This window comes from Macaca fascicularis, chromosome 3 (assembly GCF_037993035.2).
Source record: "Macaca fascicularis isolate 582-1 chromosome 3, T2T-MFA8v1.1".
In the NCBI taxonomy this organism is placed as follows: Eukaryota; Metazoa; Chordata; class Mammalia; order Primates; family Cercopithecidae; genus Macaca; species Macaca fascicularis.
This window is the reverse complement of record NC_088377.1, coordinates 51118693-51143597: the sequence shown is the minus strand read 5'-3', so window position 1 is coordinate 51143597 and position 24905 is coordinate 51118693. Positions and strand designations below refer to the sequence as shown.

At 56.1% G+C, this 24905-nt stretch overlaps 1 protein-coding gene across 14 annotated transcripts in view; it reads left to right on the top strand.

Annotated features, from left to right (window-relative positions):
- RASA4B (RAS p21 protein activator 4B) overlaps window positions 1–24503 on the top strand; it is a 33790-nt gene extending 9287 nt beyond the window's left edge. For 2 of the 14 annotated variants that reach the window (XM_074034636.1, XM_074034637.1), the window contains exons 5-21: window positions 1384–1513; window positions 5626–5707; window positions 7609–7740; window positions 8027–8121; window positions 11655–11750; window positions 11979–12129; window positions 12395–12459; window positions 13249–13361; window positions 13561–13753; window positions 13974–14111; window positions 14673–14817; window positions 15354–15523; window positions 17529–17666; window positions 19646–19781; window positions 22477–22597; window positions 23759–23823; window positions 23935–24503. In XM_074034636.1, coding sequence (XP_073890737.1) covers window positions 11679–11750; window positions 11979–12129; window positions 12395–12459; window positions 13249–13361; window positions 13561–13753; window positions 13974–14111; window positions 14673–14817; window positions 15354–15523; window positions 17529–17666; window positions 19646–19781; window positions 22477–22597; window positions 23759–23823; window positions 23935–24056 — 1629 coding nt within the window. In that variant the 5' untranslated portion in view covers window positions 1384–1513; window positions 5626–5707; window positions 7609–7740; window positions 8027–8121; window positions 11655–11678 and the 3' untranslated portion in view covers window positions 24057–24503. Of the gene's footprint in view, window positions 1–1383; window positions 1514–5625; window positions 5708–7608; window positions 7741–8026; window positions 8122–11632; window positions 11751–11978; window positions 12130–12394; window positions 12460–13248; window positions 13362–13560; window positions 13837–13973; window positions 14632–14672; window positions 14818–15353; window positions 15524–17528; window positions 17667–19645; window positions 19782–22476; window positions 22598–23610; window positions 23824–23934 lie in introns of those variants that run through there. The other 12 variants (XM_045389628.3, XM_065541751.2, XM_074034638.1 and 9 more) reach the window with 10 other exon arrangements.
- The last annotated feature ends 402 nt before the right edge of the window (window positions 24504–24905 follow it).

Below are 24905 nucleotides of genomic sequence, written 5' to 3'. Positions count from 1 at the left end.
CCATCTCCGAAAGAAACATAGGGATGGGGGCCGGGCATGGTGACTCACACCTGTAATCCCAGTGGCAATTCACTTGAGGTTAGGAGTTCAAGACCAGCCTGGTCAACATGGTGAAACACTGTCTCTACTAAAAATAGAAAAATAACCTGGGCATGGTGGCGCTCACCTGTAACACTAGGGAGACTGAGACAGGAACATCTCTTGAACCTGGGAGGCAGAGGTTGCAGCGAGCCAAGATTGCGCCATTGCACTCCAGCCTGGGCAATAGAGAAAGACTCTGTCTCAAAAAAAAAAAAAAAAAAGGAGATGGGTGTGTCACTCTGTTGCCTAGGCTGGTCTTGAACTCCTGGCTTTGATGGATCCTCCCACCTTGGCCTCCCCAAGTGCTAGGATTGCAGGTGTGAGCCACCATGCTCTGCCCAGACAGGATTTTGAGGGGTCAGCCCTGTGCCAGCCTCACTGTATGTGACCTTGGGCAGCTCTTGCCTTCTCTGGGCTCTCTGAGGGTTCAAAGCAGTTCTTGGATGCTATGGACTCTGCCATCAGAGCCTTTGTGTCCTGCTCGCTGGCCTCCCCCCGCACACACCTGCTCCTGTCTGTGAGGCTGGGCCAGGGATGGGGGCAGGGCGGAGGCACATTCTGCTGACTCATGGGGCTTCTTGGCCCCTGCCAGGCCAAAGGCCTTTCCCACCTGCAGCCTTAGCCAGCGTCTCTGGGGTCTAGCGGCCCCAGTGAGGCTATTCCTCGGGGTGCCTTGTAGCTTCCCCATCCGGGCCTCAGACCCTCCTCCCAGCAGCCCTAGGGGAGGGCCACTCTCTTCCTGTTTTAAGATGGGGAATCTGGCTGGGTACAGCAGCCCACGCTTATAATCCCAGCACCTTGGGAGGCTGAGGTGGGAGGATTGCTTGAGGTCAGGAGTTTGAGACCAGCCTGAGCAACATAGCAAGACTCCATCTTTTTTTTTTTTTTTTTTTTTTGAGATGGGGTCTTGCTCTGTCGCCCAGGCTGGAGTGCAGTGGCGCAATCTGTGTTCAAGCAATTCTCCTGCCTCAGCCTCCTGAGTAGCTGGGATTACAGGCATGTGCCACCACACCTGGCCCACAGAGTGAGACCTGGTCTCTAAAAACAACAGCAAAATGACACAATAGTGAGGGCACAGGCCCCAGGTCACTGACTTAGATTCTAATCCCAGCTCTTCCCACTGCTGCTGTTCACTTGCTGAGCCTCAGTTTCCCCATCTGTCATTGGGGATACCAGCCCCTGCTTCACGGGTGCCTAGAGGATTCCCAGGAGATTATAGAGGTGCCTCAAGGTGCCTGGTGGGGCTGAGGGTGGAGGGTGTGGGGGTTCAGGGCCGGGTCCCTGGCTGAGCTGACCCCACAGGTTTCAGCGGGTGGACCCACCTGACGGAGGTCGACCCCGATGAGGAGGTGCAGGGCGAGATCCACCTGCGGCTGGAAGTGCAGCCAGGGACCCGGGCCTGCCGACTACGCTGCTCTGTGCTGGAGGCCAGGTGAGACTCAGGGGCCTGGGGGCGGACAGTGGGTCCCCTGCAACTAGAGAAACCCAATGAGGAAGCTGAGCCTCCCCTCACCCCACCCTACCTCCTGGTCCCAGAGCTGGCCACCTCCAATCAAAGCCTGCTCTCAAGAGAGAGGCTCGCCAGGCCCAGTGGCTCACACCTATAATCCCAGCACTTTGGGAGGCTGAGGTGGATCACCTGAGGCCAGGAGTTCAAGACCAGCCCGACCAACATGATGATACCCTTTCTCTACTAAAAATACAAAAATTGGCCAGGCGCGGTGGCTCACGTCTGTAATCCCAACACTTTGAGAGGCCAAGGCAGGTGGATCACGAGGTCAGGAGATCGAGACCATCCTGGCTAACACGGTGAAATCCGTCTCTACTAAAAATACAAAAAAAAAAATTAGCGGGGCGTGGTGGCGGGCACCTGTAGTCCCAGCTACTCGGGAGGCTGAGGCAGGAGAATGGCATGAACCCGGGAGGCGGAGCTTGCAGTGAGCCAAGATCGTGCCACTGCACTCCAGCCTGGGCGATAGAGCGGGACTCTGTCTCAAAAAAAAAATTAACCGGGCGTGGTGGCGGGTGCCTGTAATCCCAGCTACTCAGGACGCTGAGGCAGGAGTCTTGAACCCAGGAGGTGGAGGTTGCAGTGAGCTGAGATGGCGCCACTGCACTCCAACCTGGGCAACAAGTGAGACTCCATCTCAAAAAAAGAAAAAGAGAATTCCGGGAGCTTTTCTGGACTTGAAGATGTTTCTTGGGTGATTTGCATTCAAGGTAATATGTCTCTTAAGGGAGAGTCTAATGTTCTCATGGAGGAACTGGAGCCATCAGAGAGGGGTGGAGTAGGGGGTACGGGTGAGGGGACCCAGAACTCTGATCACACAGCCTCAGTGCCCCAGTGCTAAGGCCGGCTTCCCTGTGTTTAACCCCAGTGTGAACTTGGCTTGGTGGGAGTGTGTGTGTGGGTCAATGGGTCCCTTATGGGGTTGGGGGGTGAAAAGATTTGCTGAAAATCTCCCAATGGGTAAAAATTGAGGGTTCCCCCAAGGAGAGACAGTGGTTTGGACGGTTCCATGGGCCTGAGTCACCTGTGACAGGGCCACCCCCCCAACCCACAGGGTATTTTTAGCTGCAGGCTGCACTCACGTCTGGGCGTGGGCCTGAGTCACACTCTGTCCGTGCGAAGTGCCTTCCCTTCCGGCTCCAAACCCACCTCCCGGAGTCGCTCCCTGCCTGTGGGGCAGGAGGGTGGTCCCCAGCCAAGCAGCCCCTATGGAGCCAGTGTTCCCCCCACCCTTGAGGGGTCCGCCTGTCTAAGAGGAAGACTTCCCTTGGGCAGAGGAGGGGTGTGGGTCGGATGATACCCATGTTGCTCACTCTGGCTTCCCAGGAGTTATTTTCTGTCCTGGGAAAATAGAAATGGATGGAAAATGGCTGGCCTTGGGAGTCTCAGCCACGCCCCCACACTCGCTCACTCTCTGGCCTCCACCATTAATTCCCCCCCACCGCCCCGCCCCACCCGAACTCACCCGCTTCCTCCATCCTTATCCTTGCCTGGCACCAGGCTGTCTGGAGGACAGGCATGCACACGTGTGCACCCGCTCATGCACGTAGCCAGGCTCTGGGACCTCGGGACCACTTCTCCCAGGCACCCTTCGTCACCCACGGAGATGGGAGGCCTGGCCCTCCCCTCTCTCCAGGAATCTCCTCTCTCCCATCCTCCGGGGCCACAGTGGTTGGCCTTCTCCTAGTGAGTCCTAGCAGAGGAAAGGAATGTCCAGGCCTCTCTCAGAGTGAGGCGACTTGTCCCACGTTGTGCTCAGCAATGAGACTCCTGCTGGAATCCCAAGTCAGCCTAAGAAGGTCCATTTGCTGCAGAGGAAGAAAGAATATTTCCTCCTTATTTTTTCTGGGGAGATTCTCAATATTTCAATGAAACCTTGGGGGTTTTTTTTGGTTTTGTTTTTTGTTTTTGAGACAGTCTCCCTCTGTCATCCAGGCTGGAGTGCGGTGGCCCCATTTCAGCTCACTGCAACCTCTGCCTTCTGGGTTCAAGCAATTCTCCTGCCTCAGCCTCCCTAGTAGCTGGAATTACAGGCGTGCACCACCACACCTGGCTAATTTTTTTGTGTTTTTAGTAGAGATGGGATTTCACCATGTTGGCTAGACTATTCTCAAACTCCTGATCTCAGGTGATCTGCCTACCTTGGCCTCCCAAAATGCTGGGATTACAGGCATGAGCCACCGTGTCTGGGCTGTTTGTGTTTTTTTTTTTTTTTTTTTTTTTTTTTTTTTTTTTTTGTGACAGTCTGGCTCTGTGGCCCAGGCTGGAGTACAGTGGCATTTTCTTGGCTCACTGAAACCTTCGCCGTCCTGGGTTCAAGTGATTCTCCTGCCTCAGCCTCCTGAGTAGCTGGGACTACAGGTGCATGCCACCACACCCAGCCCATTCTTTTGTGTTTTTAGTAGAGATGGGGTTTCACCATATTGGCCAGGCTGGTCCCGAACTCCTGACCTCAAGTGATCCGCCTGCCTCAGCTTCCCAAAGTGCTGGGATTACAGGAACAAGCCACTGCACCCAACCTCAACCTTGGGGTTTTATTAGACAGTTTTGAGGGGGAAAGAAAGGCAGGCATGAGAGGCTTAAAATATCGAAGACGAGTGGGCTTTGGTGTTCTTCCACAAAGAAGTCTAAGTAGGGAATACTGGCAGGGTGCAGTGGCTTATGCTGGTAATCCCAGTGCTTTGGGAAGCAGAGGCGGGAGGATCTCTTGAGGCCAGGAGTTCGAGACCAGCCTGGGCAACAGCAAGACCCTGTCTCTACAAAAAAAATTAAAAAATTAGCCAGGTGTGGTGGGGCACACCTATAGTCCCAGCTACTTGGGAGGCTGACGTGGGAGGATTGCTTGAGCTCAGGAGGTGGAGGCTGCAGTGAGCTATGATTGCATCACTGTACTCCAGCCTGATCAACAGAGCAAGACCCTGTTGAAAGAAAGAAAGAGGAAGGAAGGAAGGAAGGAAGGAAGGAAGGAAGGAAGGAAGGAAGGAAGGAAGGAGGGAAGGAGGGAAGGAGGGAAGGAGGGAAGGAGGGAAGGAGGGAAGGAGGGAAGGAGGGAAGGAGGGAGGGAGGGAGGGAGGGAGGGAGGGAGGGAGGGAGGGAGGGAGGGAAAGGAAGAGAAGAGAAGAGAGGAGAGGAGAGAAGAGAGAAGAGAAGAGAAGAGAAAAGAAGAGAAGAGGACGGGGTGTGGTGGCTCACACCTGTAATCCCAGCACTTTGGGAGGCGGGTGGATCACCTGAGGTCAGGAATTTGAGAGCAGCCTGGCCAACCTGATGAAACCCTGTCTCTACTAAAAATACAAAAAATAGCTAGGCATGGTGGTAGGCACCTGTAATCCCAGCTACTCAGGAGGCAGAGGTAGGAGAATCACTTGAACCTGGGAGGCGGAGGTTGCAGTGAGCAGAGATTGCGCCACTGCACTCCAGCCTGGGCGACAGAGCAAGACTCTGTCTCAAAAAAAAAAAAAAAAAAAAAAAGGCTGGGGGTACCGTGACTAGACTAGGGCTGTGTAAAGACTCATCCATGGAGAAAAGGAAGGGCTGCCCATCAGGGCTGCACCTCACTCCTCCACCAAGTAGGACGACATTACTGGGGCAGACCTTCCGGAAGCACACTCTCTCCCTAAACCTGAGCCCAGTAGCAATTCACTTTTCCATTTTCCTGATGAGGAAACTGAGGCTCAGGGCAGCCCTGGGAACTGAGGGCCGGGAACATGGCCCAGCAGTTCCCTGGCAGCACTCACACCACCCCCCGCCACCCCCAGAGCAAGGTGCACCCACTGGCCTGCAGCCGCCTGGTGGGAAGGATCCATGGCCTCCGCCTTGGGGGATTCTTGGCCACATGGGCGGCCCTGGGGAGAGATTCTTGGCTATGGGAGCAGGGCCCAGAAAGGCCAGAGGCGCACTGTCCACAATCAGCTTGCCAGGGACGGAATGTGCTCAGGCCTTTTGGCCACTGTGGTTACATAATGGTGGTGACAAGTGGGGGAAGGGGGGCTCAGGGACAAGTAGATGATCCAATCTTCCTCCACCCCCACCAGGGATCTGGCCCCAAAGGACCGCAATGGCGCATCTGATCCCTTCGTCCGAGTGCGCTACAAGGGCCGGACACAGGAGACCTCGGTGAGGAGGCCAGAGGGCAGGGAAGGGGCAGGAGGCTCAGGGGACCTGCCAGCCGTGCCCCCGTTGCTCACCTCACCATCTGCTCACCGTCGCCTGGGGGGACAGATTGGGGGCCACAGTCTTACAGAGGAGGCCCAGAGAAGGGGGCAACCTCTCTAGCGGACATATTAGGTCCCAGCCCCTCTGGGGCCAACTCCGCTCACTCCTGGCCATGCTTGGGGGTAAGGAGGGGATTGAGACAGCCCGAGTGGGGTTTATCTGAGAACACCCATGCTGCCTTCCCCACCCCCAGGAAACGTCCAGGGTTGGGGGGACCCAGTCCTGAGCAGGAAGGCACCAAGGTCTGGTTTCTCTGTGTAGTCGCTACTGTTTTGTTTTGTGTTTTGTGGGGGTTTTTTGAGGCCAAGTCCTGCCCTGTCACCCAGGCTGGATGGACAGTGGCTAGATCTCAGCTCACTGCAGGCTCCGCCTTCCCAGTTCAAGGGATTCTCCTGCCTTAGCCACTGGAGTAGCTGGGATTACAGGCACACGCCACCACACCAGGCTAATTTCTTGTATTTTTAGTAGAGGTGGGGTTTCACCATGTTGGCGAGGCTAGTCTCGAACTCCTGGCCTCAAGTGATCCTCCCACCTTGGCTTCCCAAAGTGCTGGGATTACAGGCATGAGCCACCATGCCCAGCCCTGTGTGTGTGTTTTAAAATATTTTTTAAAATATTTTATTTCCATAGGTTATTGGGGAACAGGTGGTGTTTGGTTACATACGTTCTTTAGGGGTGATTTGTGAGATTTTGGTGCACCCATCACCGAGCAGTATACACTGCACCCAATTTGTAGTCTTTTATCCCTCACCTCCTTCCCACCCTTCCCCCCATCGAGTCACCAAAGTCCATTGTGTCATTCTTATTATGCCTTTGCGTCCTCATAGCTTAGCTCCCACATAGGAGTGAGAACATACGATGTTTGGTTTCCCTTTCCTGAGTTACTACACTTAGAATAATAGCCTCCAATCCAATCCAGGTTGCTGTGAATGCCATTAATTCATTCCTTTTTTATGGCTGAGTAGTATTCCATCTTATATATACATACCACAGTTTCTTTATCCACTTGTTGATTGATGGACATTTGGGCTGGTTTCACATTTTCACAATTGCGAATTGTGCTGCTATAAACATGCATGTGCAAGTATCTTGGCCAGGTGCAGTGGCTCACGCCTGTAATCCCAGCACTTTGGGAGGCCAAAGCTGGCAGATTGCTTGAGGTCAGGAGTTCGAGACCAGCCTGGCCAACATGGTAAAACCCCGTCTCTACTAAAAATACAAAAATTAGCCGGGCGTGGTGGTGGGCCCCTGAAATCCCAGCTACTCGGGAGGCTGAGGCAGGAGAATCGCTTGAACCTGGAAGGCAGAGATTGCAGTGAGCTGAGATCGCACCACTGCACTCCAGCCTGGGGGACAGAGTGAGACTCTGTCTCAAAAACAAAACAAAACAAACAAACAAAAAACATGTGTGTGCAAGTATCTTTTTTGTGTAATGACTTCTCCTGTGGGTAGCTACCCAGTAGTGGGATTGCTGAATCAAATGGTAGTTCTACTTTTAGTTAGTTAAGGAATCCCACTGTTTTTCATAGCGGTTGTACTAGTTCACATTCCCACCAGCAGAGTAGTACTGTTTTGCTGTGTGGCCTTGGATACGTCTCTTCCCCACCCTGGGCCTCAATTCTCCCCATCTGATAAATGGGTGGGAGCTTGGACAGGACGTCTTAACCTCTGCTGTGGCAGAGCCTCCAAGGCGAGGAGGCTGTGGGGAACCCAGGGGAGGTGTCTGGGGCAGCTCTGCCTTTTGCCCATCCTGGGGAGTCCAGCGGCATCAGCCTAACCCCCACCCACCCTCTTCTGGCCAGATCGTGAAGAAGTCATGCTACCCACGCTGGAATGAGACGTTTGAGTTTGAGCTGGAGGAGGGGGCCACGGAGGTGCTGTGCGTGGAGACCTGGGACTGGGACCTTGTCAGCCGAAACGACTTCCTGGGCAAAGTGAGCACCACCCCCAACCACTTCCTCCAGGCTGCACCTGCTGTCCTCTAGCACCTGGCTCCATTGCAGCCATCCCACCCTCAGGGACCTCCCTCCAGCTTCCCCAGAGAGGGACACTCAGGAAGCCTGGGACTACCCCCCACCGTCTGCCAGAACCAGCAAATTCCCCCCACCGCCACTGGCACTCAGGGACCCTTGGAAGGGGCCCCTCCCCACTAAGAATAGTAGTTGGCAAGGAGGAGACCTAAGCCTCTCAGCTCCAGGAAGACTGCCGCTATGTCCCCAGGTGGTGATTGACATCCAGAGACTGCAGGTGGCCCAGCCGGAGGAGGGCTGGTTCCGGCTGCAGCCTTACCAGACAAAGAGCCGGCGGCATGATGAGTAAGTGCGTGGGGCTGGGCAGCCGGCCTCAAGGGGTGGGGTGGGGGCTGAGATTTGGGAATTGGCTACAGGCAGGCAGGGCAGGGGTCTGCTCGGGGTGAGAGGTCAGGAGACACAGCTCCAGGGCCCCCTCAGCCCCTGCCCACCAGGCCAGCATCCTTCTCATCCAGGCTGGGCTCCACCTCCCACCGCCCCCTTTTTTTTCCCTCCCACCGCCCCCTTTTTTTTCCCCACAATCCCCCACTCAGCTCAGCTCTTTTTTTTTTTTTTTTTTTTTGAGATGGAGTCTTGCTCTATTGCCCAGGCTGGAGTGCAGTGACATAATCTTGGCTCACTGCAACCTCCACCTCCCGGGTTCCAGTGATTCTCCTGCCTCAGCCTCCCGATTAACTGGGATTATAGCTGTGCACCACCACACCCAGCTAATTTTTGTATTTTTAGTAGAAACAGGGTTTCACCATGTTGGCCAAGCTGGTCTTGAACTCCTGACCTCAGGTGATCCACCCACCTCAGCCTCCCAACATGCTAGGATTACAGGCATGAGCCACTGCACCTGGCCAGCTCTGTCTTCTTAGCTCACAGGTTGTACAGGTCTCCTGCTTTCTGCTTTCTGGAAGTCTCTAAAACAAGTACTCAGACACTTCCACTTTGAAAATTTCCCTACAGACCTCAGACCAGGGTTCAAGTCTCCAGAGTCAGTGTCCCTGAGCCATAGCTCCAACTCCCTCTGAAAGATTCTCAAGGAATGGGGTTGCCAGATAAAAGACGGGACACCCTTGGCCAGGAGTGGTGGCTCATGCCTGTAATCCCAGCTCTTTGGGAGGCCGAGATGGGAGGATCACTTGAGGCCAGGAGTTTGAGACCAGCCTGGCCAACATGGTGAAACTCTGTCTCTACAAATAAATAAAAAATTAGGCCAGGCGCAGTGGCTCACGCCTGTAATCCCAGCACTTTGGGAGGCCAAGGTGGGTGGATCGCCTGAGGTCAGGAGTTTGAGACCAGCCTGGCCAACATGGTGAAACCCCGTCTCTACTAAAAATACAAAAATTAGCCAGGCGTGGTGGCGGGCGCCTGTAATCCTAGCTACTTGGGAGGCTGAGGCAGGGAGAATCGCTTGAACCCTGGAGGCGGAGGTTACAGTAAGCCGAGATCGTGCCATTGCACTCTAACCTGGGCAACAGAGCTAGACTCTCTAAAAAACACACACACACACACACACAGAACACCCAGTTAAAACTTAATTTTGGATAAACAGTGAATACTTTTTTTTTTTAAAGACAGATTCACACTCTGTCACCCAGGCTGGAGTGCAGTGGCATGATCTTGGCTCACTGCAACCTCCACCTCCCAGGTTCAAGCAATTCTCGTGCCTCAGCCTCCAGAGTAGCTGGGATTACAGGTATGCGCCTGTACCACCAGTGCAGTAGTGATCATAGCTCACCGTAGCCTCCACCTCCTGGGTGTAAGCAATCCTCCCACCTCAACGTCCCAGATAGCTAGGACCACCTCACCTGGCTAATTTTTTGTAGTTTTAATAGTGATGGGGTTCACCACGATGGCCAGGCTTGATGTTGAACTCCTGACCTGTGCCCAGCTGTGAATACTTTTTTAGTATAAGAATAACTGGAAAAAAAAAAAAAAAAAAAGAATAACTGCTGGGCGTGGTGGCTCACACCTGTAATCCCAACACTTTGGGAGGTTGAGGTGGGTGGATCACCTGAGGTCAGGAGTTCGAGACCAGCCTGGCCAACATGGTGAAACACCGTCTCTACTAAAAATACAAAAAATTAGCCTTGCGTGGTGGAGGGCACCTGTAATCCAAGCTACTTGGGAGGCTGAGGCAGGAGAATTGCTTGAACCCAGGAGACGGAGCTTGCAGTGAGCTGAGATTCCACCACTGCACTCCAGCCTGGGTGACAAGAGGGAAACTCCGTTTCAAGAAAATGGCCGGGTGTGGTGGCTCATGCCTGTAATCCCAGCACTTTGGGTGGCCGAGGCAGGTGGATCACGAGGTCAGGAGTTCGAGACTAGCCTGGCCAACATGGTGAAATCCCGTCTCTACTAAAAATACAAAAATTACCTGGATGTGGTGGCGGGCACCTCTAATCCCAGCTACTCGGAAGGCTGAGGATGGAGAATTGCTTGAACCTGGGTGGTGGAGGTTGCAGTGAGCCGAGATCGTGCCACTGCAGTCCAGCCTGGGTGACAGAGCAAGACTCCATCTCAGAAAAAATAAAAAATAAAAAAAAAATAACCATGCACTGTTTGAGACATACCTATACTAAAAATATTCAAATGTAGGCCAGGCACGATGGCTCCTGCCTGTAATAGCACTTTGGGAGGCCAAGGCAGGAGGATCGCTTGAGCCCAGGAGTTCAAGACCAGCCTGGGCAACATAGCAAGACCCCATCTCTAAAAAATAGTTAATAAGTAAATAAAATATTCACATTTAACTGGGTGTCTTGGATCATTCTGCTCAATCTGGCAGCCTGTCTAGGGAGCCCTCTGGCTTGTGTGCTGTGGCCCCACAGCCCTTGATGGTTCCGCTTTGTGTCTCTGTAGAAGGCCCAGACACCCTTCCCCCATTCCCATCCTTAACAGGGTAGGGGCAGGTGGACAGCCATGTGTCCAGCACAAGGCATTTCCATAGAACCAGCCAAGGCCCATCTTCCCATCTTCTTTTTTTTGAGACAGAGTCAGGCTGGAGTGCAGTGGCGTGATCCTGGCTCACTGCAACCTCTGCTTCCTGGGATGAAGCGATTCTCCTGCCTCAGTCTCCTGGGTAGCTGGGATTACAGGCACCTGCCACTATGCCTGGCTAATTTTTGTATTTTTTTTTTAGTAGAGATGGGGTTTTGCCATGTCCGCCAGGCTGGTCTCGAACTCCTGACCTCAAGCGATCTGCCTGCCTTGGCCTCCCAAAGTGCTGGGGTTATAGGCATGAGCCACTGCGCCAGGCCCAGGGGCCCATCTTAACACTGCTTCTGTGCATGAGGCTCGTGCTGAGCAGAGGCAGTGGGAGCCTTAGAGGATGTCATGCCTTGGTCCATACCCTCCTCTGTTCTGACCTTCCCTGTCAGAACAGGGAAGCTTGGAAGCTCGATCTAATGTGGCAAGTTGCAGGCTCGGGTCTCAGTTTCCCCATTAGGTTGTTATGAGGGTTGGGGATTTGCTTCTGCTGTAAACTGTACACATGATGGTGCTATTATCTGGGAGTTTATAGATTCAAGGCTGGGAGCTCCACATACCCAAGCTTGGAGGTGGCAGGGAGCCAGACCTTGAAGACAGATAGAGGTGCCTTGAGTGCAGAGGCAGGAACGGCTTTCCAAAAAAAGAAAATAAATAGGCTGGGCGGAACCTGGGAGGCAGAGCTGTGCAGGGTACCCGGATGGAGGGCATGAGCAGAGAGATGGGAGGCTAGGCCCAAGGGAAAAAACTGGAGGCCATGGGAGGGCTGTGGCCCAGGGCGGCCTGGGTCCCTGGTGGAGAGGTCACAGGTTGCCCATTCCAGGGGCAACCTGGGCTCCTTGCAGCTGGAGGTGCGGCTGCGGGACGAGATGGTGCTGCCTTCCAGCTGCTACCAGCCGCTGGTGCAGCTGCTGTGCCACGAGGTGAAGCTGGGCATGCAGGTGAGGGGGCTCCGGGCAGGGTGGAAGGGTCCAGCGGTGGTAGGCCTGTGCTCCTGTCCTCCTAAACCCATTCTGCAGAGCAGAAAACTGAGGTCTGGGGATGTGAGGAGCTGGCCAGTACCCAGGGCCCCATCCCCAGCCACCCCTTGGGAAAATGTCCTCTTTCCCTGGGGGGCTCTGAGGTCCTCAGAGGAAAGGGTTTGGGATCCCCCGTGCCTCTCCCTGCAGGGCCCAGGGCAGCTGATCTCACTCATCGAGGAGACAACCAGCACCGAGTGTCGCCAGGACGTGGCCACGAACCTGCTCAAGCTCTTCCTGGGGCAGGGGCTGGCCAAGGACTTCCTGGACCTGCTCTTCCAGCTGGAGCTGAGTCGCACCAGTGAGGCCTAGGAGGGAGCTGGGCCCAGAACACTGGGAGGTGGTTGGGCCGGGGTGGGCTCCTCCTGTAGGAGGCAGATGGGGTCAGACAGGAGGGCAGCACGGGACAGAGCCAAGGGCAGAGGTGGGACAGTGGGCTGGGAGGTGGTGAGGAGGCCCTTTATTGAGGGGCCAGCTTAGATCCCCCAGCCACCAAGGTCCTCTGTCCTCCTCCTCCCCCAAAAGCTTTGTCCTAGCCCCCTACCCATTGGGGCCTCTGTTTGTAGGTGAAACCAACACCCTGTTCCGAAGCAACTCTCTGGCCTCCAAGTCCATGGAGTCTTTTCTGAAGGTGAGCTGCATGCTATATTGTCCTCATCTTACAAATGACAACACCGAGCTTCAGAGAGAGCGACAGAGGGGGCTGGGACTTCGGCTCCAGTGTTCTATCTCCGCATTCAGAGCCCTTTAAGGTTAAGAATGCGGTTGGGCGCGGTGGCTCACGCCTGTAATCCCAGCTCTTTGGGAGGCTGAGGCGGGCAGATCACTTGAGGTCAGGAGGTCGAGACCAGCCTGGCCAACATGGCGAAACCCCATCCTACTAAAAATACAAAAATTAGCCTGGCATGGTGACGGGCACCTGTAATCCCAGCTACTGGGGAGGCTGAGGCAGGAGAATCGCTTGAACCAGGAGGTAGAGGTTGTAGTGAGCTCACACCACTGTACTCCAGCCTGGGCCACAGAGCCAGACTCTGTTCCCCGCCCCCGCCACCAAAAAAAGAGTGTGTGTGTGTGTGTGTGTGTGTGTGTGTGCGCGCGCGCGCGCACGCGCGCGCACTTAAAATTTAAGTTAGAGACAGTCTCACTATGTTGCCCAGGCTGGTCTCAAACTCCTGGCCTCAAGTGATCCTCCTGCCTTGGCCTCCCAAAATGCTGGGATTACAAGGGCTAAGAATTCTAGTCATTCATTCATTCACTCCCTCATTCATTCACGGATAAGCAGTTTGCCCTGTATGTGTACCTGGCCCCCTCCTGGGCGGATATGGCAGGAAGATGGTGCAGCAGCGGCTGCCGGGAGAGGGTGGGCAGCTGGAGTGGGACTGGGGGAGACAGGATCAATGTGACTTGCGGTGGTCCCCAGGTGGCCGGGATGCAGTACCTGCACGGCGTCCTGGGCCCCATCATCAACAAGGTGTTTGAGGAGAAGAAGTATGTGGAGCTGGATCCCAGCAAAGTGGAAGTTAAGGATGTAGGGTGAGGCCGGGGGTAACCCCGGGGGGGTGCAGGGTGCAGCGGCGTGGAATCAGGCCCCGTCTGCACGTGTGTTTGTGGCTTTGCCCACCCGTGTATTGTCCCCTGTGTCCGTGTCCTGGCTGCTGCAAGAGCCACTGTTCCTGTCGTGGCCCTGGCGCTGACTGCGACCCCCTCTACCGCCCTGCCCCGTTCCACGCAGGTGCTCGGGGCTGCACCGCCCTCAGACTGAGGCCGAGGTATTAGAGCAGAGCGCGCAGACGCTGCGCGCCCACCTGGGGGCGCTGCTGAGCGCGCTCAGCCGCTCAGTTCGCGCGTGCCCCGCCGTGGTGCGCGCCACCTTCCGCCAGCTCTTTCGGCGCGTGCGCGAGCGTTTCCCCGGCGCCCAGCACGAGGTGCGCCCTCCACCTGCCGGGCTAGACTGGGACGGGTTAGACTGGGCCGAGTTGGACTGGGCTGGGGCTGCGGGCGAAGAGCGGTGAGGAACCAGGGAGCGCTGGGGAGGATGAGGGAGGCGGTGTCCTGGGGAGGGTCAAGGACGGAGCCTAAGGGGAGGGGGCTGCCAGGAGCCCAGGCCTGGGGGACCCCAGCCCGCGCTCTCCCGCATCCCTGCAGAATGTACCGTTCATCGCCGTCACCAGCTTCCTGTGCCTGCGCTTCTTCTCTCCCGCCATCATGTCTCCCAAGCTCTTCCACCTGCGGGAGCGCCACGCGGACGCCCGCACCAGCCGCACCCTGCTCCTGCTGGCCAAGGTGCGGGCCTTGCGGCCACGGGCGGGATGCACAGCTGGGTGTCCCACCGGGGCCCTGGCCTGGACTGCAGTGTGTTCCTACCGGCTCCGGCGAGGCCACTGGCACGCCCACGTGGGCACTGCACTTCACAGTTTGCAAAGCCTTCCTGTGGCCACCTTGTTCCAGCACCATCTCATGGATAGGGGAACAGGCCTGCGAGGGGTCGGAGGTGGCCAAGGCCGCCCAGCCTGTCGGTGGTGAATCGTGGGACCTTCCAACCCGGGTCTACTTACTCTCAGGCTGCACCTATCTGCCCGGCACGGGGGTGGGGTACCCAGTGCAGCAGCGTCTGTTAAACCTGCAGAGGAAGGTGCAAGTGGTCTCAGTTATAAAAAGGCATCAAACTCCATGATCCACTCCTCCCTGATCCCTCGTGGGGCTGGAGGGGGCCCGTGGGCATGGCCTCTTTCGCCTCTGCCTCCATCTCTAAGGCTGAGTAGCAAAGACTTGGGGGGTGGGAGGGGGTGCAGTGGCTAGGCCCCTGACCCAGCAGAGCCTGGTCCTTCCTGCTGTCACCTCCAGGCAGTCCAGAACGTGGGCAACATGGACACGCCGGCTTCCAGAGCCAAGGAGGCTTGGATGGAGCCGCTGCAGCCCACCGTGCGCCAGGGCGTGGCGCAGCTGAAGGACTTCATCACCAAGCTCGTGGACATCGAGGAGAAGGATGGTGAGCGCAGCCCTGTGCAGACCCGCCCACAGCCTACTGCTGACGTTTGCTCCGCCCTTGAGCCCCACGGCCCCACCCACCGCTGTTTCTGCCTCTCGTGGCCCCACTCACCGCCTGCTGTTGACATTTGCCAGGCTCCCAGACCATAGACCCACCCACCACTGTTTGTGCTTCCTGTGACCCTGCTCACTGCCTGCTGTTGATGTTTGCCCCACCCCTAGACCCATGGCCTCACCCACCATCTGTGCCTGTTGACATTTGCTCCACCCTTGAGCTCCATATTGGTCAATAGCCACCTGCTATTGACGCGTGTCCCGCCTCCAAGCCCATGGCCCTGCCTACCTCAGTCCACCCGTCACCCCGCTCACCACCTGCTGTTGATGTTTGCTGCACCTTTGAGCCCCATGACCACGTCCACTGCCGGCTGTTCACACTTGCTCAGCCCTTGAGCCCCATGGCCCCGCCCACTGCTCCGCCCCCGGCCCCGCCCTCATTCACTGGGCTCTCGATTCCCCCCTCCCTCCCTGGCCTGGCAGAGCTGGACCTGCAGCGGACGCTGAGTTTGCAGGCGCCACCTGTGAAGGAGGGGCCACTCTTCATCCACAGGACCAAGGGCAAGGGTCCCCTCATGTCCTCCTCCTTCAAGAAGCTCTACTTCTTCCTCACCACCGAGGCCCTCAGCTTCGCCAAGACGCCCAGCTCCAAGGTGGGTAAGGAGGGAGGCCGGCAAGTGGGGCTCCGAGAGGTTATGGCACCTTAGAGGCACCTGTCCCCTTCCTTGGAGCCCACCTGAGGTCCCCCGGGGTCAGAGAAGAAAGCCAGGTGTGTGGCATCTGTACTGCTTGTCAGAACCTAGGAGGGCCGGACATGGTGGCTGACGCCTGTAATCCCAGGACTTCGGGAGGCCGAGCCGGGTGGATCACTTGAGGTCAGTAGTTCAAGACCAGCCTGGCCAACATGGAGAAACCCTGTCTCTACTAAAAATACAAAAATTAGCCAGGCGTGGTGACGGCTGTAGTCCCAGCTACTCGGGAGGCTGAGGCACAGGAATCCCTTGAACCCAGGAGGCGGAGGTTGCAGTGAGCCAAGATTGTGCCGCTGCACTCCAGCCTGGGCAACAGAGCAAGACTCCGTCTCAAAAAAAAAAAAAAAAGATGGAGGAAGATGATTCGACCTTACCAGGTTGTTGAGGATTAGATGAGATGATCTCCCTAAGGGTCTTGACCCAGGGCCTGGCAGGTAGTACTATTTAGGCAAATGGTATTATTAAAGAAAGCACATCACCTGGGCTGTTAGGTGAGGAGGCAGGTAGGGCAACCAGGAGAGGCTTCCTGGAAGAGGCAGGAATATAGAAGCACGGAAGCTTGGTGTGGGAAGGGATCTCAAAGATCATCTTGTACAGCCCTCTCTGAGTCATGGGTCACCTCTCCTGCAAGCTCTCTTCTCCCAGGAAGGGCTGAGGACATACTTCCGCCATGGACCTGGTGACCTCTTGCTGTACACCTGCCCACAGTCATGCAGGCTATGGGGATGGTTGGCCAGGAGTACCCAGCCTAGCCCTGGGCGGGTGAGAGTGGGCTTGGGGTAGGTGAAGGAGCTCATCACTCACCTTGTTCTCAAAGAACCAGCTCAGGGGTCCCGCCAGATGAGGGGCCTGCCCCTTCCAACCTGAGATTCCTCAGATGATGATAACTATTTTTTGAGACAGGGTCTTTCTCTGTCACCCAGGCTGTAGTGCAGTGGTGCGATCATAGCAGGCTGCAGCCTCCAACTCCTGGGCTCAAACAATCTTCCTGCCTCAGCCTCCCAAGTAGCTGGAACTACAGACATGTGCCACCAAGCCTGGCTAATTTTCTTTAACTTTTTTTTTTTTTTTTTTTTTTTTGCAGAGACGGGGTCTTGCTATGCTGCCCAGGCTGGTCTCAAACTCCTGGCCTCAGGCAATCCTCCCGCCTCAGCCTCCCAAAGCACTCAGATGATTATTATGCATCTTCCTTGCCAGGGCTGAAAGATTTGGCTACATGGGCATTATTTAATTCTGGTCCCTTTTTTTTTTTTTTTTTTCCTGAGGTGGAGTTTCACTTTTGTTGCCCAGGCCAGAGTGCAATGGTGCAATCTTGGCTCACTGCAACCTCTGCCTCCTGGATTCAAGTGATTCTCCTGCCTCAACCTCCTGAGTAACTGGGATTACAGGCATGAGCCACCACAGCCAGCTAATTTTGTATTTTTAGTAGAGACGGGGTTTCTCCATGTTTATCAGGCTAGTCTCGAACTCCCAGCCTCAGGTGATCCACCTGCCTCGGCCTCCCAAAGTGCTGGGATTACAGGTGTGAGCAACTGCGCCCAGCCAGGATATGACTATTAGAGCCTGGGACTACAAAAGCAAGTTGGAAAATTAATAAATGCAAAGTCACACAGCGTTGGCTATGGCTGGATTGACTTTGTAGCCCGGGGAATACTGGCTGTCCAGACACTACCCCAAAGCTCACACCTCCCAGGCCTTCTGGGAGTGCTCCCCTGAGAGGCCAGGTCCTCCCCTCCCAGTTGCTGGGCACTTGGTCACCATCAGTCTGTGCTCTGCCCTGCCTGAGGTCACTCTGGGTCTCCCATGCCTACCCCTGGTGCTGCAGAAGGGGAGGCTGAGGCCCAGAGGTGGGGAATGGAATGGCCCTGGCTAGGTCCCTAAACCTCCTCCTCCCTGCCTGCCCCAGAAAAGCGCCCTCATCAAGCTAGCCAACATCCGGGCAGCGGAAAAGGTGGAGGAAAAGAGCTTTGGCAGCTCGCACGTCATGCAAGTCATCTACACGGATGATGTTGGCAGGCCACAGACTGCCTACCTGCAGTGCAAGGTGCGGAGAGGGGAGCAGGTGCTGTGGGAGCGGCCTGAGCACTGTGGAAGTGGCTTGGGTGCTATGGGAGAGGCCTGGGTACTGTGGGAGTGGCATGAACCCTGTGGGAGTGGCCTGGGTGCTGTGGGAGTGGCCTGAGCTCTATGGGAGTGGCCTGGGTGCTGTGAGAATGGCTTGAGCTCTAAGGGAGGGGCCTGAGTGCTGTGGGAGTGGCCTGGGTGCTATGGGAGTGGCCTGAGTGGACTGGGTGAGAAAAGAGTTGATTGAGCCTCCCGCCGCCCTACCAGCTACATCAAGCATCGCAGGGTTTGTCTGATCTGGGAGGTGTCGGGGACAGATGTGTGTGTGTTGTCCAGGGGTCTGAGCCCCCAGGAGGCCATGGCCCATGTCTTTCCCTGGGCATCCCTGTGTAGGTCTGTATATGGGCCAGTGCACAGACAGGCGCATCCCTGTGATGTGAAATTTGCGCGTTGCACCCGTTTGTTGGAAACTATTTCCAGATAACTGAGATCGGGGCCAGGCACGCTGGTTCATGCCGATAATCCCAGTGCTCTAGCCAGGGCAACAGAGCAAGACCCTGTCTCTAAAAAAGAAAGTCTGAGCTGGCACCTGTGTGTTTCTGTGTCTGTATCAATGCGTGATAATCAAACGTTATGCTCCGTGTGGCTCTGGATGCATGTTCTCAAATAACCTTCTCATCTGTTCCTTCATTAACTCATTCATTCATTTATTTAAAAAAATACTTACTGAGCACCTCCTAGGTTCCAGCCATGATTCTAGGTAAGGGGATACCATGGCAGACGAGGCAGAGTCCTGCCCTCATGGAGCTGATATCCCAGGGAGAAGATGGGCCAATAAATACATGTTTCAAATGTCGGGCCAGGCACAGTGACTCATGCCTGTAGTCCCAGCACTTTTGGAGGCCAAGGTGGGAGGATGACTGGAGGCCAGGAGTTTGAGAATAGCCTGGCCAATGTAGCAAGACCCCATCTCTACAAAAAATAAAAAATTAGCCAGGCATGGTGGCATGCACCTGTGATCCCAGCTACTTGGGAGGCTGAGGCAGGAGGATTGCCTGAGCCCAGGAGTTGGAGGCTGCAGTGAGTTGGAGGCTGCAGTGAGCTATGATCACACCACTGCACTCCAGCCTGGGTGACAGAGTGAGACCCTGTCTCTTAAAAAAAAAAAAAAAAAAAGTCAAATTGTGATAGTGACTTGAAGGGAACCAGAAGGGACTAAGGGAGCAAGGGAGGGAACAGAGTGGGGTATAGCAGGGAGCAGTCTACCCTATAAAGAGTGGTCAGGGAGGACCTCTGATGGGTGGCATTCGAGCAGGGACCTTGTAGGAGGGTGACCCAGATGTGTATCTAGGGCAGGAACATGTGGGACAAGTAAGAGGCCTGCAGCTGGAGGGGCAGGCAAGACCGTCCTAGAGGAAGTCCTGTCCCCTCTGTGCCCTTTCCTCTAGGGGTTCCCTTTTGGGTCAGGGTCCAGAGCCACAGGGAAAAGTAGTGATATCAGGGCCACCAAATATAGTTGGCGGGTTCTGGAATGCCTATGAGTGGGGCCAAGGGGCCAATGGCAGCTGAAGTCCAGCCCACACCAGCCTCCTGGGCTCCTGCCATCCCAGTGCCTTTTGCGGGGACAAGTGGAGCTGCTGCCACCAAAGAGAAAAGACAGGTGGGAGAGGAGAAGATGAGGTCTTGCTGTGTTGCCCAGGCTGGTCTTGAATTCCTGGGTTCAAGCGATCCTCCCACCTCGGCCTCCCAAAGTGCTGGGATTGTAGGAGTGAGCCACCACACCTGCTCTCCAGGCCGTGCACCCCGGCATGGGCCACGTTACCCTGGAGGAAGGGCAGCCTCTCCTAATTCACTCAAAGCTGCTGGGTTGGGGTGGTGGGGAACATGGCATCTGGCATTAGGAGGCCTTCCTGGAGGAGGTGACGTCTGAACAGGCCTCCCCCTCCACATCCCCGGCAGTGTGTGAATGAGCTGAACCAGTGGCTGTCTGCGCTGCGGAAGGTGAGCATCAACAACACCGGCCTGCTGGGCTCCTACCACCCTGGCGTCTTCCGTGGGGACAAGTGGAGCTGCTGCCACCAAAAAGAGAAGACAGGTGGGAGAGGAGGCCTGGACCCCAGGCTCTGCATCCGTCCACTGTGAGATCAGGCCTCTGGCTGAACGACAGGGCCCTGAGCCCTGCTGTGCACCTGCAGGGACCTAACCCAAGGAATGGTGGCCCCTCCAGGTGCTCTGGCCAGAAAGGGTCCCATGGACCAGGTGGTTTGGGAAATGCCACGTGTTGCGTGTGATGCATATGAGTGAATTCGCTGATGACTCTAAGGAAGCCCAAAAACATGTTAGAATCCCATTTCTTTTTTCTTCTTCTTCTTTTTTTTTTTTTCGCAGACCAACTCTCACTCTGTCGCCCAGACTAGAGTGCAGTGGTACAATCTCAGCTCACTGCAACCTCCACCTCCCAGGGTCAAGCAATTCTCCTGCCTCAACTTCCCCAGTAGCTGGGATTACAGGCACTCGCCACCAAGCCTAGCTAATTTTTTTGTATTTTTACTAGAGATGGGGTTTCACCCTGTTGGTCAAGTTGTTCTTGTTTTTGTTTTTGTTATTGTTGTTGTTGTTGTTGTTTGATACTGAGTCTAGCTCTATCATCCAGGCTGGAGTGCAGTGGTGAGATCTTGGCTCACTGCAACCTCCGCCTCCCAGGTTCAAGTGATTCTCTTGCCTCAGCCTCCCAAGTACCACGGGTACAAGCCACTGCACTCAGCTAATTTTTGTATTTTTAGTAGAGATGGGGTGTTACCATGTTGGTCAGGCTGGTCTCCAACTCCTGACCTCGTGATCCACCTGCCTCGGTCTCCCAAAGTGCTGGGATTACAGGCGTGAGCCACCATGCCCGGCCTAGAATTCCATTTCTAATGCAGTTTAACCCAACACTTCCCAAACTCATTTGACAGGGAACTCTTTTTTTTTTTTTTTTTTTTTTTTTGAGACGGAGTCTCGCTCTGTCGCCCAAGCTGGAGTGCAGTGGCGCGATATCGGCTCACTGCAAGCTCCACCTCCTGGGTTCACGCCATTCTCCCGCCTTAGCCTCCGAGTAGCTGGGACTACAGGCGCCCGCCACCACGCCCGGCTAGTTTTTTGTATTTTTAGTAGAGACGGGGTTTCATCATGTTAGCCAGGATGGTCTCGATCTCCTGACCTCGTGATCCACCCGCCTCGGCCTCCCAAAGTGCTGGGATTACAGGCTTGAGCCACCGCGCCCGGCCGACAGGGAACTCTTATCTTCCCCAAGGAGCTTCTTACAGAACCGGTGTTCTGAGGAACACACTTGAGGAACGCCCTGCTCATGACAGCCAGAGAGCCCCTGGGTTTGCACACCCCCATGCTGGCGGTCTCAATCCAGAGCTGTGGGTGGGAGGGGACCCTGAGCCTTGGGCACTAAAGGGATGGCAGAGAGGAGCTTCTAGAAGGACTCCATACTGTGTAGTACTCTAGCTTCTAGCACCTGTGGCTTTATTTATTTATTTTTTGAGACAGAGTCTCACTCTGTTGCCCAGTCTGGAGTGCAGTGGCGCCATCTTGGCTCACTGCAAGCTCCGCCTCCCGGGTTCACGCCATTCCCCTGCCTCAGCCTCCTGAGTAGCTGGGACTACAGGTGCCCGCCACCATGCCCGGCTAATTTTTTTGTAGTTTTAGTAGAGACGGGGTTTCACCATGTTAGCCAGGATGGTCTTGATCTCCTGACCTCGTGATCTGCCCGCCTCGGCCTCCCAAAGTGCTGCGATTACAGGCGTGAGCCACCGTGCCCGGCCTTTGTACCGGTGGCTCTTGAGTACTTGAAATGTGGCTTGAGGAGCTGAGGGGTTTTTTTTGTTTAATTTTGTAAAACAGGGTCTTGCTCTGTTGCCCAGGCTGGAGTGCAGTGGCATGATCATAGCTCACTGCAGCCTCCAACTCCTGGGCTCAAGCAATCCTCCTACCTCAGCCTCTGAGTAGACTGGGACTACAGGCATGCGTCACCACACTGGCTCATTTAAAAATAATTTTTTTAGAGGTGAGGTCTTGCTATGTTGTCCAGGCTGGTCTTGAATTCCCAAGCTCAAGCAATCCTCCTGCCTCGGCTTCCCAAAGTGTTGGGATTGTAGGAGGGAGCCACCATATCTGGCCTGAGTTTTACATTTTTAAAAATGTTGTTTTGGCCAGGTGTGGTGGTGGCTCACGCCTGTAATCCTAGCACTTTGGGAGGCCAAGGCGGGTGGATCACGAGGTCAGGAGATCAAGACCATCCTGGCTAACACGGTGAAATGCCGTCTCTACTAAAAATACAAAAAATTAGCCGGGCGAGGTGGCGGGCGCCTGTAGTCCCAGCTACTCGGGAGGCTGAGGCAGGAGAATGGCGTGAACCTGGGAGGCAGAGCTTGCAGTGAGTCCAGATTGTGCCACTGCACTCCAGCCTGGGCGACAGAGTGAGACTCTGTCTCAAAAAAAAAAAAAAAAAAAAAGTTACCCGGCTCCCCCAGTCATACCCTGATGACATCCACGCTCCGAAGTCATGCATCCCATGGTGCAGGGGCTGACCCCAGGAGAAGCGGCTACCCCCAGAGGGTGGGGAGCCGAGGCAGGGCCTGGGTCAGACTTACCGGGCTGTGCTCCCAGCCCTGCCCTCACCAGGGACCCCCAAGTGCATCTCTCTCCCCTCCAGGCCTCCATTTCTCCATCTATGCAACCAGAAAGTTGGACATGGTAGTCCCAAGTGTCTGCTTGTGACTTTGCCCTCTCTGTGCCCCCAGGTCAGGGTTGCGATAAGACCCGGTCACGGGTGACCCTGCAGGAGTGGAATGACCCTCTTGACCATGACCTTGAGGCCCAGCTCATCTACCGGCACCTGCTGGGTGTGGAGGCCATGCTGTGGTGAGTCCCACCCAGGAGAGCCTGTGCAGCCCGGGGAACGTGCCAGGCTTGGGGCTGCTCCATGGTGGCTGGTCACCTCTCTTCTAATTGGCCACATCTGGGGAGGGCACCAGGAGTACCTCTCTGCAGCACGAGGCCAACTCAGGTTAGGACGGAGGCCCCAAGGGTCAAGGCCATGCCTGCTTCATGCTGTGTGCTGAGCCCCCCTTGCAACCTGGCCAGCTGTTCCCCCGGGCCCTTGGAGCACAGGCACAGCCTCGGCCAGCTCCCTGAATCCTTGACCATCTTGCTTCATCCAGTGGTTCTCAGCCCTGGCAGAAGCTTAGAAAAAACAGGATGCTTTTAAAGATCAGCTTTAAAAACAGGATGCCAAGGCCCCATTCAATCAGGGCCTCTGGAGATGCGGCCGGTGCCGGGATACTTCAAGGTGATCCAGTGATTCCCACACGCTCAGCTTCCCCTGAGCCAGCTGGAGCCGGAGCTCATTCCTCTCTCACACCCCTACACCCTGCGAGGAGGAAGGCTGTGGTCCTCCCCATTCCTCATCGACTCTTCCGGGGTTTATCTCTGCCCTCAAAACCCACGAAGGTGGGGTGCGGTGGCTCATGCCTGTTATCCCAGCTCTTTGGGAGATGGAGGCAGGCGGATCGTTTGAAATCAGGAGTTTGAAACCAGCCTGGCCAACATAGCGAAATCTCGTCTCTACTAAAAATACAAAAATTAACTGGGCATGGTGGAGGGTTCCTGTAATCCCAGCTACTGGGGAGGCTGAGGCAGGAGAATTGCTTGAACCCAGGAGGTGGACGTTGCAGTGAGCTCAGATTGCGCCACTGCACTCCAGCCTGGACCACAGAGCAAGACTCCATCTCAAACAAAACAAATCAAAACAAAAAAAAAATCCAAAGGGCATTCTGGTCAACCCACAGTGGTGTGGGGAGGAGTAGGAGACACAGGGAGGGAGAAGGTGCAAGGTGGCCTGGGGCCGAGGCTGGGCCCGTGTTTCCTCTTCATAGACTGAAAGAGTCAGCCCTGCCATCACCCCCAGAGCACCTCTAGCCCCGGAGGCCCATGCTGGGTCACCCCCAGCCTTCCCACAAGGACACAAGAAGCTCCGGCAGGGCAGGTGGAGGATGCTGGCCCTGACTCTGACCTCCCCCACAGGGAGAGGCACCGGGAGCTGAGCAGGGGCGCAGAGGCAGGCACGGTGCCCGTGAGCCCTGGCGAAGGTAGGTCCTGCCCACCTGGGACTTGCTCGTGGCCGGAACCCCCACCAGGGATGCACGGGTGGGGTCCTCGGGCTCACTCCCAGGGGCCCTCACGGCTGCCTCTGCCCGCAGCTCCCAAGGACTCACTGGCCCAGCTGCTCCGGGTGCTGCAGGACCTCCGGGAGGCCCATAGCTCCAGCCCGGCCGGCTCCCCGCCCTCAGAGCCCAACTGCCTCCTGGAGCTGCAGACGTGAGGCCCACCCTGCGCTCCCGTTGCTGAGTCCCCTGCCAAGCGCTCGGAGCCCCCCGCCCTGGACTCTGCACCCCTCACCCCGGTCCTCCTCATTAGGGTGCAGGGCCTAGGTCTCTTCCAAGTGGGGGAGAGGGGGAGTCAGGAATGAGGGGATCCCCAGAAGTGCAGAGCTGAGCAGGCCTGGGCCTGTCATGGCTGGCCTGAAGTGTCCCTGGCTCCCTACAGCCGCTGCAGCCATCACTGCCTCTCCAGGGACCCTCCTCTCCCGCCTAGGACAGACCCAGCCAGAACCACCGCTAGGACGGGCCACACCCAGGCGTCTGGCCTCCAGGGACCTAGAGAATGGGAGGGAGAACGGGGCCCCAGGAGACCCGGCCGCCACCCCACCCGCTGCCCTTGGGTGGCACAGGGCTGTGCTGTTGCCAACAGTAAACCTGCTGTTACTGTCCAGGCTGTGGGGTCTTGTGATGGGGGTCTGGGGAGAGAGTGGGCCCGGGGGAACCTCGGAGGCTGTCGGTGGATGTGCCAAGGATAGGGCTGACAGCATGGGCCCGGGCATCCCTGTTCCCCCCTCTTTCTTCCCCCTACTCATCTGGGGTCGGGGACTCCTTTCCCTTCCCAGTTGCTGTCTCCACCATGTCCCTGGGTCCCCTCTTCCATGCCCCACAGGCCACAGAGCCCAGTGTGTCCAACCAGCTGTTCTCTCCTCAAAGCAGCCCCCAGGCAAGTCCTTTCTCTAGGGTGTCTCTGAGGACGGCACAGAGGCGGGGCTCGGACCCCATTCCTCTTCACATAGCCCTTACCCCAAGCCCGTTAGCTGTGTGGCTGGCAGTGTTGGCCCTGTGGAGGC